General features: G+C 38.3%; 1 protein-coding gene across 1 annotated transcript in view; it reads right to left on the bottom strand.

The window, feature by feature from the left end:
- The window catches only part of LOC115103102 (BMP/retinoic acid-inducible neural-specific protein 3), a 70,629-nt gene that overhangs the window by 51,441 nt on the left and 2,950 nt on the right, over positions 1-16,238 (bottom strand). Inside the window, exons 2-4 of the mRNA XM_029623738.2 lie at positions 5,526-5,716; positions 3,905-4,086; positions 1,199-1,304 (exon numbers count right to left, since the gene is read on the bottom strand). Of these exons, the coding sequence (XP_029479598.1) occupies positions 1,199-1,304; positions 3,905-4,086; positions 5,526-5,716 (479 nt within the window). The remainder of the gene's footprint in view (positions 1-1,198; positions 1,305-3,904; positions 4,087-5,525; positions 5,717-16,238) is intronic.

The raw sequence follows: 16,238 nt of genomic DNA, 5'->3' as shown, positions 1-16,238 counted from the left end.
ACACTCTGGCACTGCATGAGCCACATCATTTAGCATCATTTGAATGAACATTCTACATTACCATGGCAATCCAGCATCAGTTAATAGAACATTCCAAAATACCATGGGAATTACTGCATCTTATAAAACTGGTTGTTTGGATCCTGGACGCTGGTAGCAGGGAGTTAGAGCACCACAATTCCCGCATTCCACGGGTAATGCCTGTATCAGTTCCATTACATTTATCAATGCACATCCACTGTCCCATAGCCCAGCCAGTCAATTTATAAACTTCATGGACAAAAGTGTCTAGACAATTATTTCCCCATTCTATTAGCCTAGCATTTGGTTTGGTACAGCAGGGTTATTATAAGTTGCAGGTGTTTTTTTGTGTGATCTCCTCCGTGCTCTGCATATGAATGTGAATGATAGCTTCTCTGATCCAGGTGAATTCATTTATCAGGATCCTTATAATGTATATATCCAAATAATTGGCAATAGAAACAAAAGTAAAACAAATGAAAATGCACATACTTTGCTGTCATTTCAGCTGCTTGATGTGATTGCGTGTTAGCTGTAGTTGGCTAACTACCTAGCAAAAGAGAAGTAATGTTAGCCTAGCTATCCTCCATAACTATCTTATTGACCCGACAATCAGCTAGCTGGTTTTTGCCTGCCTATTTATATATTTTTTTTAAAGTTCTTGTCTATCTTGTAATAATTGAACCTCTGTTAGCTAGCTACATGCCAATGATTTGTTGGCATGTAGTTCATTCTATTAATGCTGAATTAATAGAATGAACAACTGGGTCAAAAACATAAGAATAGAATTAACGACCAGCCTCATTGGTTAGCAACTTCAGAACCTCAGAACTAACAACTGACTTTTGCCCGGACTATATTGTCTAGTGGAAGGATGTATAAAAACTAATTTACTCATTTTTGTAAAATGTCGTTAATCTTTTTTGTTATATATATGTTGGCAACCGTTTTATAAAAGCAATAAGGCCCTCGAACCCATGGATTATCATGTGATAACTCCCTCCCAAGGGCTGTTTCCCAGCCCTAGCCTTTTCCTCGGGCCAAAGAACAGCTCTTACCAGTCAAATTGCCAGGGTTAGAGCTTCCAAGACAGTTTTATTCATTCTATTTATATGATTATACACAAATATAGTAGAACACAGTCCAACCATTTTGAGAAAGGAGTAAAATAGCTTACCTTTTAGATGTATTTTATTTTCAGGACTGTGTACCAAGACAGAGCTAACAGAATCAAGGCTGTCATAGTTACTGCATCCAAGTGGCCCAGTCCTAGTTTCTGTTACCTAGGAAACAAGGAGATATTTTAATGCCTTATTACTGGTAAATCATGCACCTGTTTGTTCCCGTTTCTGGCAGTAAAGTAAACAGTACGGGCGGTTTCTAACCATACCAAAATACTTCTGCACTCATCTGAGACGATAGTCAGAGAACCAATCATCTTTACTATTTTTCAGATGTCACATCTGTCAAAAAATGCTATCTTGCCAAAAGTCAGGAGAAATCTGAAAAAAAGAAAACATGCCCCTGCAACTCCTGTCATTGACATATGAATGATTTATGAATAATATACAGTAGTACGGAGCTTAAAAATCGAAAAGGCAAGATCCTGTACATATAAGACTTTACAAAAAAAAGTTTCCGAAAGGGTTCTTCAGCTCTACCCATAGGAGAACCCTTTTGGTTCCAGGTAGAACCCTTTTGGGTTTCATATAGAACCCTCTGTGGAAAGGGTTCTACATGGAACCCAAAAGTAATTATTTAAAGGGTTCTCCTATGGGGACAGCCGATGAACCCTTTTAGGTTCTAGATAGCATATTTTTTTCCAAGAGTGCAGTTAGTTATTGGATGAGAAGAATGTACAAGAACACGATAGTGAAAGATGTTGGTTTCTGAGTATAGGCTAATGATGGGAGAACTAGCAATAATACTAACGATATGCCTCTGGCTGAGCAATTTTGACCAGTAAATTATGTCTTACAAATGATGTGATGTCACTTTGTCCTCATAAAATCTCACCCATCAATATAAACCTCCCTTGCAAATCTCCTTCCAAATCTCGCTTGCAGTTAGGTAGGAGTAAGATTGTATTTATTGTCAAAGAAATGCTGCCAGTAAGCTACAATAGACTCAATTAATATTGCATTTGACAAATTATTCATTGTAAAATATTGTTTTTCAATTGACCCCTGTCAAACAATACCAAGTCAGTGCAACAATACATGCTATGCATTGTGAACTATACTGCATTCGTCTTACTGTTGTGTCTGTGAAGGTGTCTGTGAATACGTTTCAACTACAGTTGTGTCAGTTGAATTTGTTTCAACTATAAGACTGCAATATATTCAGACTAAATTGAAGTACTTCATGGTCACCCTGCATTACCATAAGACAATATATTTAATTCCTCCTCCAGAGGTTTCATTGCAACCACAAAGCCTAAAGGCACGTACACAGACAGGTCAAGCACATCCCACTCTCTCCTGGATGATTAGCTGAGTTGACAGAGCATTGAGGAGAAGGTGGCTCACATACTAGAGATGATAATTTTGCAAAAATGTAACCGGCAGCTTCTCGTCTTGAAGCACTGCAGGGTTGAAGTCTTCTTAATGTGAGTGTTAAACTGTCTATCCTTTCACATAGTTTTAAACACTGATTCCCGGTGCTTCATAATGTTATTTAGACGGTTCTGCTGTCTGCCAGTTAGCTTGGATACATATAACTAGTACAGCCCATTGTGAAACTTTCTGACAAAGTTTGATGATGGTACCAGTACTCTGTAAAATGGTAATGGATGCTCTATAGACTTTGACAAATAATCTTACATTCCAAACAGAGTTATTGTAGATTGAGTTAAATGCAGTTTAAAGTAGATCAAGCTGGAGCATACATTATAGGACTGTTACTGGGATCATGTCATATTGCTATCATTATCGTTATATTTTGCTCTCGGTGTAGTCTAAGCTCAAACATACTTGCAATATCCTGAGGACAATGGAGTGTCATAACAAATAATGGCAGTGTACTGTATGTGGTCATGACAGTGAAGTGTACCATAGGTCAAATGGGACATTTGTCCTCTAGAGGCAACCAGAGAACAACAGAGATCAAATGGTATGTAGCTGTGCTGGTAAATACCCAGAAAGTATTTACTCTAAAACCCATTTGTCAATTTAAGGTACAATATGAATGACTAGCTTACCAGGATGTTGTCTAAATAAGGGAAAGTCTGATCATTAAAAGCACAGAATACCCCACTTGAATCTAATAGGCAAATTGGAAAATTGTCTAAAATCACGATCAAGTCCGAAATGTTCAGAATAAGTTATTTTATCCGAGATAAAAAGTTGAAAAATCTTAGACGTTATTTGAATAAACGTTGAAAGCCAACCCTGTCCACCCACTCGCCTCCTGTCATCATGATACATCAGTACTCGATGCATGCAGATGAGAATACTGCCTTTTAAAGTGTGTGTGTGTGTGTGTGTGTGTGTGTGTGTGTGTGTGTGTGTGTGTGTGTGTGTGTGTGTGTGTGTGTGTGTGTGTGTGTGTGTGTGTGTGTGTGTGTGTGTGTGTGTGTGTGTGTGTGTAACTCAAATGTATGCTGAGTAATTAGCTGCTAAGCAACAAAACATTACCATGCAACCTTTTCTTACTGGAGTTGAGCATTGTATTTCAGAAACACGGAACGATTTCTCAATGCCAAAGGTTTCAGTAGCCTACCATCATTCTGTTTCACATTCAAATGAAAACTAACCGGCCAAAAACTCCCATGTACAACCCACTGACAAATTGGATATACTCTAGCAAACTAATCGAATATATTCTGAAAAAGAAACGGGATGCTTCAATGACTGAGTGTCCTTGAAAGTAGCAGTAGATTTACCTTTATGGCGGAGGTGGCTATCTGTAGGTGGTGAAGTCTTCTTAAGGTGCTCTCGCGGTCTGTGAAATAAGAGGCAGCCAACTGATGCAGTACTTCCAGGGAGACCACCGAGCTGTTTCCCTGCCCCTCCGATTTCTTACTGAGCTTCTGCTTATCCAGGAAGATTGTCAACGATTCTTCTCCTGTAGAAAGAAATAATAGAAGAGAAAAGAAAAGAAAAGAAAAGAAAAATAGAATGACTTTTTTTCCCCAGAGGGAACTTCAGTCAAATATACACACAGTCCTTAATACTAACGAACAACTAGAACAACTGGCTCACTCATAATGACAATACATTTGTAATACTCGTTGAGAGTAATGGGTGACATTATCCTCCACGAGAGGAATTAACGGAGGTATTCAGACAAAAGTTCATAGACTGCAGACAGATTATAAAGGTCTTTCTCTGTCTTGTATGAATCCCCAGTCTTTTCAAAATGACACCATAGTATTCACATGATTCTGCTCGACCAGACAGTGTGCTTAGCTCTCTTCTACCTTGGGGCTATGAGATGCCATCAGCACCCAGCAGAAGAATGTGTGCATTGCTATTTGCGATCATCTCATTAGCATGCAGTGTATGGTCCATCCCTTTTGATTTGAGCCATTGATTACAAAAGCTCACTATGGCTTTGCCACTGCATTCATCTCTCTTGTCTTTTAGACTCTGTAACTTCACTTCATCAATCCACCATTAAGTGACATCATAATTAGTGCCTACATCTCATCAGGCATAATGTTCTGGTTGATGTCACAGCAAATGTTTTGAGACCAGGACCATGACTGTTCAATCAATTATTTAGATGCTAGGCGGAGTAATGCATTCCACATCTCCAACTACAACTATTGACATTTCCTTATGTATCCAGCAGTACCTCAATCATGGATTGTCAAATCAACACCAAGCAGATGTTGTCCATACCAACAGAGGATGACTGACAATATGTATTGAAGCTAGAATTCTTCATTTAAATAGTAACAAAGCGTTCTAACTGCCCCTGTTTCGCTAAAAAGCTTAAGGGATGGAGCTGGAAAACCACTCAAATTCATAGACAGAGCTATGGTTGCAGGAACATCCATAATATGAAAGGTACAGTTTTAACCATGTTTTGAGGCTATACAGTGTTTGTTAACATTTAGGTTGTTTACAAACATTGGAGTAAAACAAGCTTATATTTTGGGTTATGAATAACAGTTGAACAAAGCTCATTGGGCATTTATGTGTCTTATATAGTTTACATAGTCTTCATTAACAATGGATATACCTCTTTATAAGTGAAAAAAAAGGTGATGTAGCAACTAAGGATTCTAGCTTTAACGTTAACTTATGTTGAATAGTAAAAACAAAGTTTCTGTTGACATAAATTACCGGTATGACAATGTCACCAGTGATACCATGAGCACAGTGTTCCAAATATGAGTAACCTTTGGCTTGTTTTGAGGCAGTCAACATGATCAATATCTAAGGAGATTACATTACACTGAAGCTATTTTGAGAACAAACTGAGATGCGCAACAACATCCCTTAGCCACATAGCCTCGAGCTAAGTGCCACTGAGTCGGTGTATGTGAAGCTGCTTACCTCCTAGCGTAGCAGACACCAGAAAGTGTGTCCCATATTTCTTGATCAAGTTCTCGTGGATCTGCTGCAGACTTGGCCTTCGACCCAGCAGCCTCAGGTTGCGTAGAAACTCCGGCGCCAGTGGCAAGGGGGCCTTAAAAACGTCCCTCTTCTCTGTGGCCAAGCTGTTTACTTTCCAATGGCTGAATTCCCTGCAAGTGAACCATTGGAGAATTTGGAAATTTGGACAAATCTGATTCATGGTGATTGGATCATTTCATAGGTTGATACTTGCATATGTGAAATATTTCAAATATCATCAGAAGATGTGCATACATTTGCAGTAAAAACTACTATTCAGGGCTGGCAGGGTAGCCTAGTTGTTAGAGCGTTGGGCTAGTAACCGAAAGGTTGCAAGTTCAAATCCCGGAGCTGACAAGGTACAATCTGTCATTCTGCTCCTGAACAAGGCAGTTAACCCACTGTTCCTAGGCTGTCATTGAAAATAAGAATTTGTTCTTAACTTACTTGCCTAGTTAAATAAAGGTAAAATAAATAAATGAATATGTATGTATTCCTTCAGAACAAAAAGTGACAGTAACATGCTATTGTCCCAAGGGGAAAAATAGAATTTGACATTCCACATCAACACTTATTTTGCAGATTATTTGAAGTCAGCATTACAATAGTGACAACCAGCTGTTACATTAGTTGTGTATGATTATCATAGACATGAAATACATTTGCACTTACATGACAACATACAAAACATGGAAAGTGTTTGATCATGATTCAGTGTAAGAAAGTATAGAAAACACGTTTAGTCCAACCTAACACTACATAGGCATTATGCCACAGGAATAACATTGGTAGTACAATGTAAGTACAAGGTAATTCAACTATAATTGCATACTGTTACACAATTTCAAAGACTAAGAACAACGTTGCAGTCCAACTCTTTAGTCATATCCCAGTTTACCTATTTGTTTATGGTCTTGCCAACACCTAGCATCCTGTTTTTTTCAATTATATGACCAAAAAAATATTACATTTTATTTGGAACAGCAAAACAGAATAAATTAAAAGGGCCTATTTATATAATTAATATGAATTCGGAGCTTAGAAATGATTGAATATTAGAGAATTAGACCTCTCACTAAAAGGCATCAGTCATACAAAAGTTTAAATGCAAATTGGTTCTCTGGCAGATAAGTAAGAATGTCTCACCCCATGTTGACAAATGGCCTTTTTCCCTTTATTCAGATTACATCCTCTCACTTTCAGTTATTTGAAAATTAACCAATCTCCAAAATATAGCTATTTTTAAAATAATCCATAGAAAGTTGCTTGCAATTTAAGTTTAATCCACCAGAAAAACAAAACAAATAATACAACAAATATTGTGGTTAAACTCAAATGGAAGAGGTAAAAAATAAGGAACTTGACTGTCGGCCGTGCATTAAAGACCAAAATTGGTTAAAGAAAAGTGTGATAAATAAAAAAGTATACCAGTTTAATTTAGGGACCAACAAATGAACAGCTGTGCCGTATAGATTGTAAAATATTTGGGAAGAGATTGTCAATGTTCCGATTCCATGGTAAATGGTTTATGAACTGATACGCCAAACAACGCTGGATGCAAAACTTAGAATTGTTCAATTTAAATGATTATTCAAAGTTCTTGCAATCAATAAAATGTTATATAAATGGGGGGATACAACCATTCCAGCTCTGCAGATTTGGCTGATAAGAGACAGAATCATTAGATAATTTGTTTTGGTACTGTAAATATGTAGCTTGTTTTTGGACACAGGTCCAGGAATGGCTGAAGAATTGCAACATTTTCCTCTGCATATAGCACTACTGGGTGATTTGAAAAATCATAGTCTATCGATCAATAATACAATAATACTCTTAGCAACAACAACAAAAAGTATATTTAATTTACAATCTGTAGAAACTATGAGAATAGAAAGGTTCAGAACTTTTGTGAAACATCACAGCACAGTTGAAAAATATATGGCAAATAGAAATCCAAAATGGATGGTGTTGAGAGATAGATGGGAGGATGAGTGGAGCTGAAGGGTGGCATTAATAACAAGATAACTGCAATATAATATACTGTGTCCATGAAATGTTTATACTATAGGTTCAGAACTTTTGTGGAACAGCACAGTTAATAATATATGGCAAATAGAAATCAAACTGGATGGTCTTCAAAAATAGATAGGAGGGTAGCAGAGAGAAAGGGAGTAAAAACAAACAAAAGATAGATATTGTAAAATAGATTGTGTCTGTAAAATGTATATAGTATGTATTAGCTGGAAGTGGAAACTAAAGTGTTGTTGTTCATTAGTTTACTCCAATTAGGGGAGGTAGGGTTAGTGGAAAATAATAAAGGAAAATATATTTTTAAAAGATGTGTATATATATACAGTGCCTTGCGAAAGTATTCGGCCCCCTTGAACTTTGCGACCTTTTGCCACATTTCAGGCTTCAAACATAAAGATATAAAACTGTATTTTTGTGAAGAATCAACAACAAGTGGGACACAATCATGAAGTGGAACGACATTTATTGGATATTTCAAATTTTTTTAACAAATCAAAAACTGAAAAATTGGGCGGGCAAAATTATTCAGCCCCCTTAAGTTAATACTTTGTAGCGCCACCTTTTGCTGCGATTGCAGCTGTAAGTCGCTTGGGGTATGTCTCTATCAGTTTTGCACATCGAGAGACTGAAATTTTTTCCCATTCCTCCTTGCAAAACAGCTCGAGCTCAGTGAGGTTGGATGGAGAGCATTTGTGAACAGCAGTTTTCAGTTCTTTCCACAGATTCTCGATTGGATTCAGGTCTGGACTTTGACTTGGCCATTCTAACACCTGGATATGTTTATTTTTGAACCATTCCATTGTAGATTTTGCTTTATGTTTTGGATCATTGTCTTGTTGGAAGACAAATCTCCGTCCCAGTCTCAGGTCTTTTGCAGACTCCATCAGGTTTTCTTCCAGAATGGTCCTGTATTTGGCTCCATCCATCTTCCCATCAATTTTAACCATCTTCCCTGTCCCTGCTGAAGAAAAGCAGGCCCAAACCATGATGCTGCCACCACCATGATTGACAGTGGGGATGGTGTGTTCAGGGTGATGAGCTGTGTTGCTTTTACGCCAAACATAACGTTTTGCATTGTTGCCAAAAAGTTCAATTTTGGTTTCATCTGACCAGAGCACCTTCTTCCACATGTTTGGTGTGTCTCCCAGGTGGCTTGTGGCAAACTTTAAATTACACTTTTTATGGATATCTTTAAGAAATGGCTTTCTTCTTGCCACTCTTCCATAAAGGCCAGATTTGTGCAATATACGACTGATTGTTGTCCTATGGACAGAGTCTCCCACCTCAGCTGTAGATCTCTGCAGTTCATCCAGAGTGATCATGGGCCTCTTGGCTGCAGCTCTGATCAGTCTTCTCCTTGTATAAGCTGAACGTTTAGAGGGACGGCCAGTTCTTGGTAGATTTGAAGTGGTCTGATACTCCTTCCATTTCAATATTATCGCTTGCACAGTGCTCCTTGGGATGTTTAAAGCTTGGGAAATCTTTTTGTATCCAAATCTGGCTTTAAACTTCTTCACAACAGTATCTCGGACCTGCCTGGTGTGTTCCTTGTTCTTCATGATGCTCTCTGCGCTTTTAACGGACCTCTGAGACTATCACAGTGCAGGTGCATTTATACGGAGACTTGATTACACACAGGTGGATTGTATTTATCATCATTAGTCATTTAGGTCAACATTGGATCATTCAGAGATCCTCACTGAACTTCTGGAGAGAGTTTGCTGCACTGAAAGTAAAGGGGCTGAATAATTTTGCCCGCCCAATTTTTCAGTTTTTAATTTGTTAAAAAAGTTTGAAATATCCAATAAATGTCGTTCCACTTCATGATTGTGTCCCACTTGTTGTTGATTCTTCACAAAAAAAATACAGTTTTATATATTTATGTTTGAAGCCTGAAATTTGGCAAAAGGTCGCAAAGTTCAAGGGGCCGAATACTTTCGCAAGGCACTGTATGTATATGTATTTTATATGTATGTGTGTTTGTATGTACAGTTGAAGTCGGATGTTTACATACACCTTAGTCAACTACATTTAAACTCAGTTTTTCACAATTCCTGACATTTAATCCTAGTAAAAATGCCCTGTTTTAGCTCAGTAATGATCACCACTTTATTTTAAGAATGTGAAATGTCAGAATAATAGTTGAGATAATTATTTATTTCAGTTTTTATTTCTTTCAACACATTCCCAGTTGGTCAGAAGTTTACATACAGTCAAATAGTATTTGGTAGCATTGCCTTTAAATTGTTTAACTTGGGTCAAACGTTTCGGGTAGCCTTCTACAAGCTTCCACAATAAGTTGGGTGAATTTTGGCCCATTCCTCCTGACAGAGCTGGTGTAACTGAGTTAGGTTTGCAGGCCTCCTTGCTCGCACATGCTTTTTCAGTTCTGCCTGTCAGGGCTTTGTGATGGCCGCTCCAATACCTTGACTTTGTTGTCCTTAAATTTTGCCATACCTTCGGAAGTATGCTTGGGGTCATTGTCCATTTGGAAGACCCATTTGCGACCAAACTTTAACTTCCAGTCTTGAGATCTTGCTTCAATGGATATAGATACTTTTGTACCCGTTTCCTCCAGTATCTTCACAAGGTCCTTTGCTGTCATTCTGGGATTGATTTGCACTTTTCACACCAAAGTACGTTAATCTCTAAGAGACCGAGCCCGTCTCCTTCCTGAGCGATATGACGGCTGCGTGGTCCCATGGTGTTTGTACTTGTGTACTATTGTTTGTACAGATGAATGGTACCTTCAGGCGTTTGGAAATTGCTCCTAAGGATGAATCAGACTTGTGAAGGTCTACAATTCTTTTTCTGAGGTCTTGGCTGATTTCTTTTTATTTTCTCATGATGCCAAGCAAAGAGGCACCGAGTTTAAAGGTAGGCCTGGAAATACATCCACAGGTACACCTCCAATTGACTCAAATTATGTCAATCAGCCATGACATCATTTTCTGGAATTGTCCAAGCTGTTTAAAGGCATAGTCAGCTTAGTGTACGTAAACTTCTGGACACTGGAATTGTGATAGAGTGAATTATAAGTGAAATAATCTGTCTGTAAACAATTGTTGGAATAATTACTTGTGTCATGCACAAAGTAGATGTCCTAACCGACTTGCCGAAACTATAGTTTGTTAACAAGGAATTTGTGGAGTGGTTGAAAAAGGAGTTTTAATGACTCCAACCTAAGTGTATGTAAACTTCCGACTTCATCTGTATGTATATATATGTACAGTACAATCAGAAAGTATTTAGACCACTTGACTTTTTCCACATTTTGTTATGTTACAGCCTTATTCTAAAATGTCCTTATTTACATAAGTATTCAGACCCTTTGCTATGAAACTCTAAATTAAGCTCAGGTGCATCCTGTTTCCATTGATTATCCTTGAGATGTTTCTACAACTTGATTGTAGTCCACCTGCGGTAAATTCAATTGATTGGACATGATTTGGTCCCATAGTTGAAAGTGGATGTCTGAGCAAAAACTAAGCCATGAGGTTGAAGGAATTGTCCATAGAGCTCCGAGACAGGATTGTGTCAAGGCACAGATCTGGGGAAGGTTACCCAAATACGTCTGCAGTATTGAAAGTCCCCAAGAACACAGTGGCCTCCATCATTCTTAAATGGAAGAAGTTTGTAACCACCAAGACTCTTCCTAGAGCTGGCCGCCTGGCCAAACTGAGCAATCAAGGGAGAAGGGCCTTGGTCAGGGATGTGACCAAAAATCTCACTCTGATAGAGCTCCAGAGTTCCTCTGTGGAGATGGGAAAAAGTGCCAGAAGTACAACCATCTCTTCAGCACTCCATCAATCAGGCCTTTATGGTAGAGTGGCCAGACGGAAGCCACTCCTCGGTAAAAGGCACATGACAGCCCGCTTGGAGTTTGCCTAAAGGCCCCTAAAGACTTTTAGACCATGAGAAGATGTGTGCTACTAGATCCTCTGGTCTGATGAAACCAAGATTTAATTATTTGGCCTGAATGACAAGGAGGAAACCTGGCATCATCAGCATCATGCTGTGGGGATGTTTTTCAGCGGCAGGGACTGGGAGACTAGTCAGGATTGAGGGAAAGATAAACAGAGAAAAGTACAGAGAGATCATTGTTGAAAACCTGCTACAGAGCGCTGAGGATCTCAGACTGGGGTTAAGGTTCACCTTCCAACAGTACAACGACCCTAAGCGCACAGCCAAGACAACACAGGAGTGGTTTTGGGACAATCTCTGAATCTCCTTTACTGGCCCAGCCAGAGCCCGGACGAACCCGGTCGAACATCTCTGGATAGACGTGAGAAGCTGTGCAGCGATGCTCCGCATCCAACCTGACAGAGTTTGAGAGGACCTGCAGAGAAGAATGGGAGAAACTCCCCAAATACAGGTGTGCCAAGCTTGTAGTGTCATACCCAAGAAGACTCAAGGCTGTAATTGCTGCCAAAGGTGCTTCAACAAAGTACTGAGTAAAGAGTCTGAATACTTATGTACAGTAAATTTGATATTTCTGTTTTTTTATTTTTAATACATTTGCAAACATAAAAAAAAAAAACTTTTTTGCTTTGTCATTATGGGGTATGGTATGTAGATTGATGAGGAGGGAAAACGATTTAATCCATTTTAGAATAAGGCTGTAACATAACAACATGTGAAACAAGTCAATCGGTCTGAACACTTTCTGAATGCACTAATTTCTGCAATAATGTTGACTAGTGTACAGAAACATGAAGAAGACACCGGTCTTTGGAAGAATTTTAAGGGCTACGAAGTATTAGCAAACCAATGTGTTGATGAGGATAATCCAAATATCCAAAGTAAACTTCAAATCTTACATCATACTGTATTATCTTTGCCTATAATGTGTAAAGACCATCAGATGCTGTGTACTAGCTTTGGATGATGTTGTCTTGAGTGAAAAATGATTGACGACAGAGGTTGTGAATGGAGCATTGCTTTTCTTTCATGATGATTTCTAAAAATGAAATGTAAAAGCGTTGGCTGACCATTCTAGTGCTGTTAATGATGATAGATGCTCTAAACTACAGGGCTTTAGCACAAGATGATTGCACCTGCAGCCCGGCAGGCTTGCAGGGAATTGTTTAAGCTAAAACTCTGTACCTAAGCGAATACTCCATTCCCTATTTGATAAGAGCACCTGGATTTTAGCACTGTTGTAGCCCTTTCCTGCAGTCAATTGACCACATCGCTCTCTAGTGGCCTCATGGGTGGAATGATATTAATATTTTTCATCATTTCATCATTAATCATTTATTTTAAATTTTTTAATTGTCCCAAAATCTGGTGTTTCTATGTGAAATGGTTTTGTTATATTTAAGTCTTCTGTGATGTATATAGAGTGCACAATTGGGATGCAAACTCAAAATGGAATACATTTTAACTCTATATCTGACAGAGTTGAAATGACAAGCCAGTAACCATGTGTGTGAGGTGTATACCTTTGGTTCAAAGTAGATTACCAAGAAACACTGTGTGACCCTGATTCAGCCCACTGCAGTGAAAGGTTAACGTTCCACTACATTCCTCTATGAGTCAGAGCTTTGACACAAGCAGAACTTTCCCAAGGCTTCTACTTCTACAGTACATGATCGGGAAACGTGTTACCATATAATTCGAATGATTCATTCTATTCCTATGAGTGTTAACCCTAAGTTAGTTTCAGTTACAACATGGAAGGTCATGTTTAATGAGTTCATTACATTGTCTATATCTACAGTGACCTCCAAAAGTATTGGGACAGTGATACATTTTTTGTTGTTTTGGCTCTGTACTCCAGCACTTTAACCTCATAGTCATTGTATAATTTCAAATCCAAAGTGCAGACTGTCAGCTTTAATTTGAGGGTTTTGTCATTCATATCGGGTGAACCGTTTAGAAATTGAATCATTTATTGTAAATAGTTCCCCCATTTTAGGGGACCAAAAGTATTGGGGCAAATCACTTATATATGTATTAACGTAGTGAAAGTGTAGTATTTGGTCCCATATTATTTGCACGCAATGATTACATCAAGCTTAATTTCTATTGGGTACAAAATAATCAAAAACACAACCAAAACAAACAGCGAATGCATCCAACAAGTTTGTAGAGTCACCAGCTTGATGTAATCAATGCCTGCTAGGAATTTGGGACCAAATATTAAACTTTGGACTACTTTAATACACATAAGTGAATTTGTCCCAATACTTTTGATCCCCAAAAATACGGGGACTACGTACAAAAAGTAATTCTTTACTTTTGGAGCTCACTCCACTGTATATTTATCAGCTCTTGCAGATGAGGCTGTATTCCACAGCTACGTTGATTTAGATGTTTTTCTTCATAAAGCATGGTTGCATGAAGCAGCCTAAAGCCATGCATGATATCACCTACTGTACAGTAGGTATGGGTTTAACCTGGATCACAACAGCTGCTTGCCGTGTATATTAGCCACACACTGGCAAATCAAGGTGTTGAATGCCTCTCTTTCCATGTTAGATTTCTGTGAGCTATTTTGAGAGGCAAGAGGGGAATGGTTGATCGGCCCCATTTCCTCTGGAAGTTGACAACTGGGTTTCCAGCTTATTAATATTTGGCCCTCATCAACTGAGGAGGCGTTCTATCATTTCAATGTGTTTTTGTGGAGTATTGTAGCAATTTCTTGGAAGACTTTTCAAGTACACTTTTGATATGGATTCTCACAACTTTTCAGGCGAGACAGGACTGGTCTGGTCTGGACAAAAGTACTATGGTGTTGCAACTTGCAGAAACCTCTTTGATGCAGACTTACAAAGACTTTCTCAAAGTACATTACTGAAATAGCACAGGTTTAGACAATAGGTGTATACTTTATTGCACAAATCTCTTTGAGATTCACATGGTCTTTAGAGCTAAAAATGCAAGCGGCAATTAGTGGCTCTTCCCTGTCTCCCTAGTGTATCCCTATCATGAGCTGGCATAGCACATTCCACTAAACTGTTTATGCTCAGCAGAATAGGTGTGTCTTGGAACACTGTCCATCTCATTTGAGGCAGTTAAACATTTCCTCTCAGATTGTTTAGCTGAATGAAGAATAATTATGTTAAAGGAAGTAGAGCTCAAAGATCTGTCTTTTCAGTAATTGTAAAACATGTACTAAATTTGATAATTCATTGTGCGAGTGCACAAATGGCTAAAAACATCTATTTTCCCAAGTTGAATAGCACATTCTGATTCTCAATTAGAATTCAAATTAATCTTGTTAATTGTACATGGAGACTCACAGCATTCAACAGAGTAATTAGATTTCTCAACTGTGTTGCCGGAGGCAATCGAATAAAAAGCTGGAAAATGAAAAACAGCAAATACATTTGTCCCTCAGACAATGTATTCATATCATGGACACACTTCAGATTTAGAAACCGTTTTAGCCACACTTGATATACAGAGAGATAGCCAATTCCATCAATAACTAACATTATGGAAAATGGCTGATAAGAAAATAGGAAATTTAATCAATTGTCCCTCATGTCTGACCTGATGTGAAACAGGCAGTTTGTCACATTAATTTCTAGTTAATGTTTTTATATTCACCCTGAAACAAACAGTCCCTTTACTGAACCTGAATTGAACAACTGACGTCTGGTTTTTGAAAGAATCCTTTTGAAAATAAGTTTAGCTACTCTTCGTACTGAAGGGCTGTATTGTATTTTGAAAGCCTTACACATTCATTTTAAAGAAAGATTACCAAAAACAGTAACATTAAGCCAAAACAAAATAACAAAATCAAGCTTTCAGCGAAAACTGAAACAGCACAACACAATGCCAATATAGAAACACTAGTCAGCAAAACTCATATTCTTGAAGGCAAAACATAAATTCAATACATAATGTGAAATTGGATTTTGGTTAGTGTAGAGTGTTGGAAATTACATCAAGTCATCTACACAAAGCCGGAGTGCCTCAGAACCCTACACCAATCTCTCACAAATCACATTTCAGTGCTTGAAAAATCTATAGTTGCCAGACATTTCACTCATTAATCATCTTCCCTTTATTTAGAAAATGCTCTTCTATATCAGAAATGTTTCAGATTTCTCTACCAGCAATATACCTCCTGACGTAATCAGTTGTGACAATGTCTCATTTCTTATTTTATTGTCTTGACAGCTCTTGTTGCCTCCAGAATGAGCTGTTACCAGTTACAAGAGCCATAGGGGCCTGGATGGGCATAGTATGGTCCCTATAGGCTGTCAGTTCTGCCACCTCTCATGGCACCAAAAGTACAATGAGCCAACAGTAATGTTTTTAAGGGAAAGCATCTATCATCCCAAAACACCTCCTGGGAGAGTATTTTCCTGTCTGGATATTATAAACATCCTTCCCTTTCTTTCCTATTTCATACCAAATGAAGGCCAATGAAAGAACAGTACCCAAGCTACAAAAAGGGCTGCTTCTCTATCTTGTTTTAAAGTGGTTCATTATGTACAGACCACATGAAATACAATTGTATTTATTCATCAGACCATTATTTCAGAAGGATATCTATTGAGTTGCAAACCTCGTCTGTGAGAGAAACCTTGCAAGACACCAGCAACAGCAGAAGCTCTTTGTTTGACAATCACCATAGCTAGATTCTGCAGGGAATTTAAGCATCCT

The sequence above is a fragment of the Oncorhynchus nerka genome, linkage group LG20 (assembly GCF_034236695.1).
Source record: "Oncorhynchus nerka isolate Pitt River linkage group LG20, Oner_Uvic_2.0, whole genome shotgun sequence".
Lineage (NCBI taxonomy): Eukaryota > Metazoa > Chordata > Actinopteri > Salmoniformes > Salmonidae > Oncorhynchus > Oncorhynchus nerka.
The sequence above is the reverse complement of the archived record's forward strand: the minus strand, read 5'-3'. Positions and strand labels throughout refer to the sequence as shown.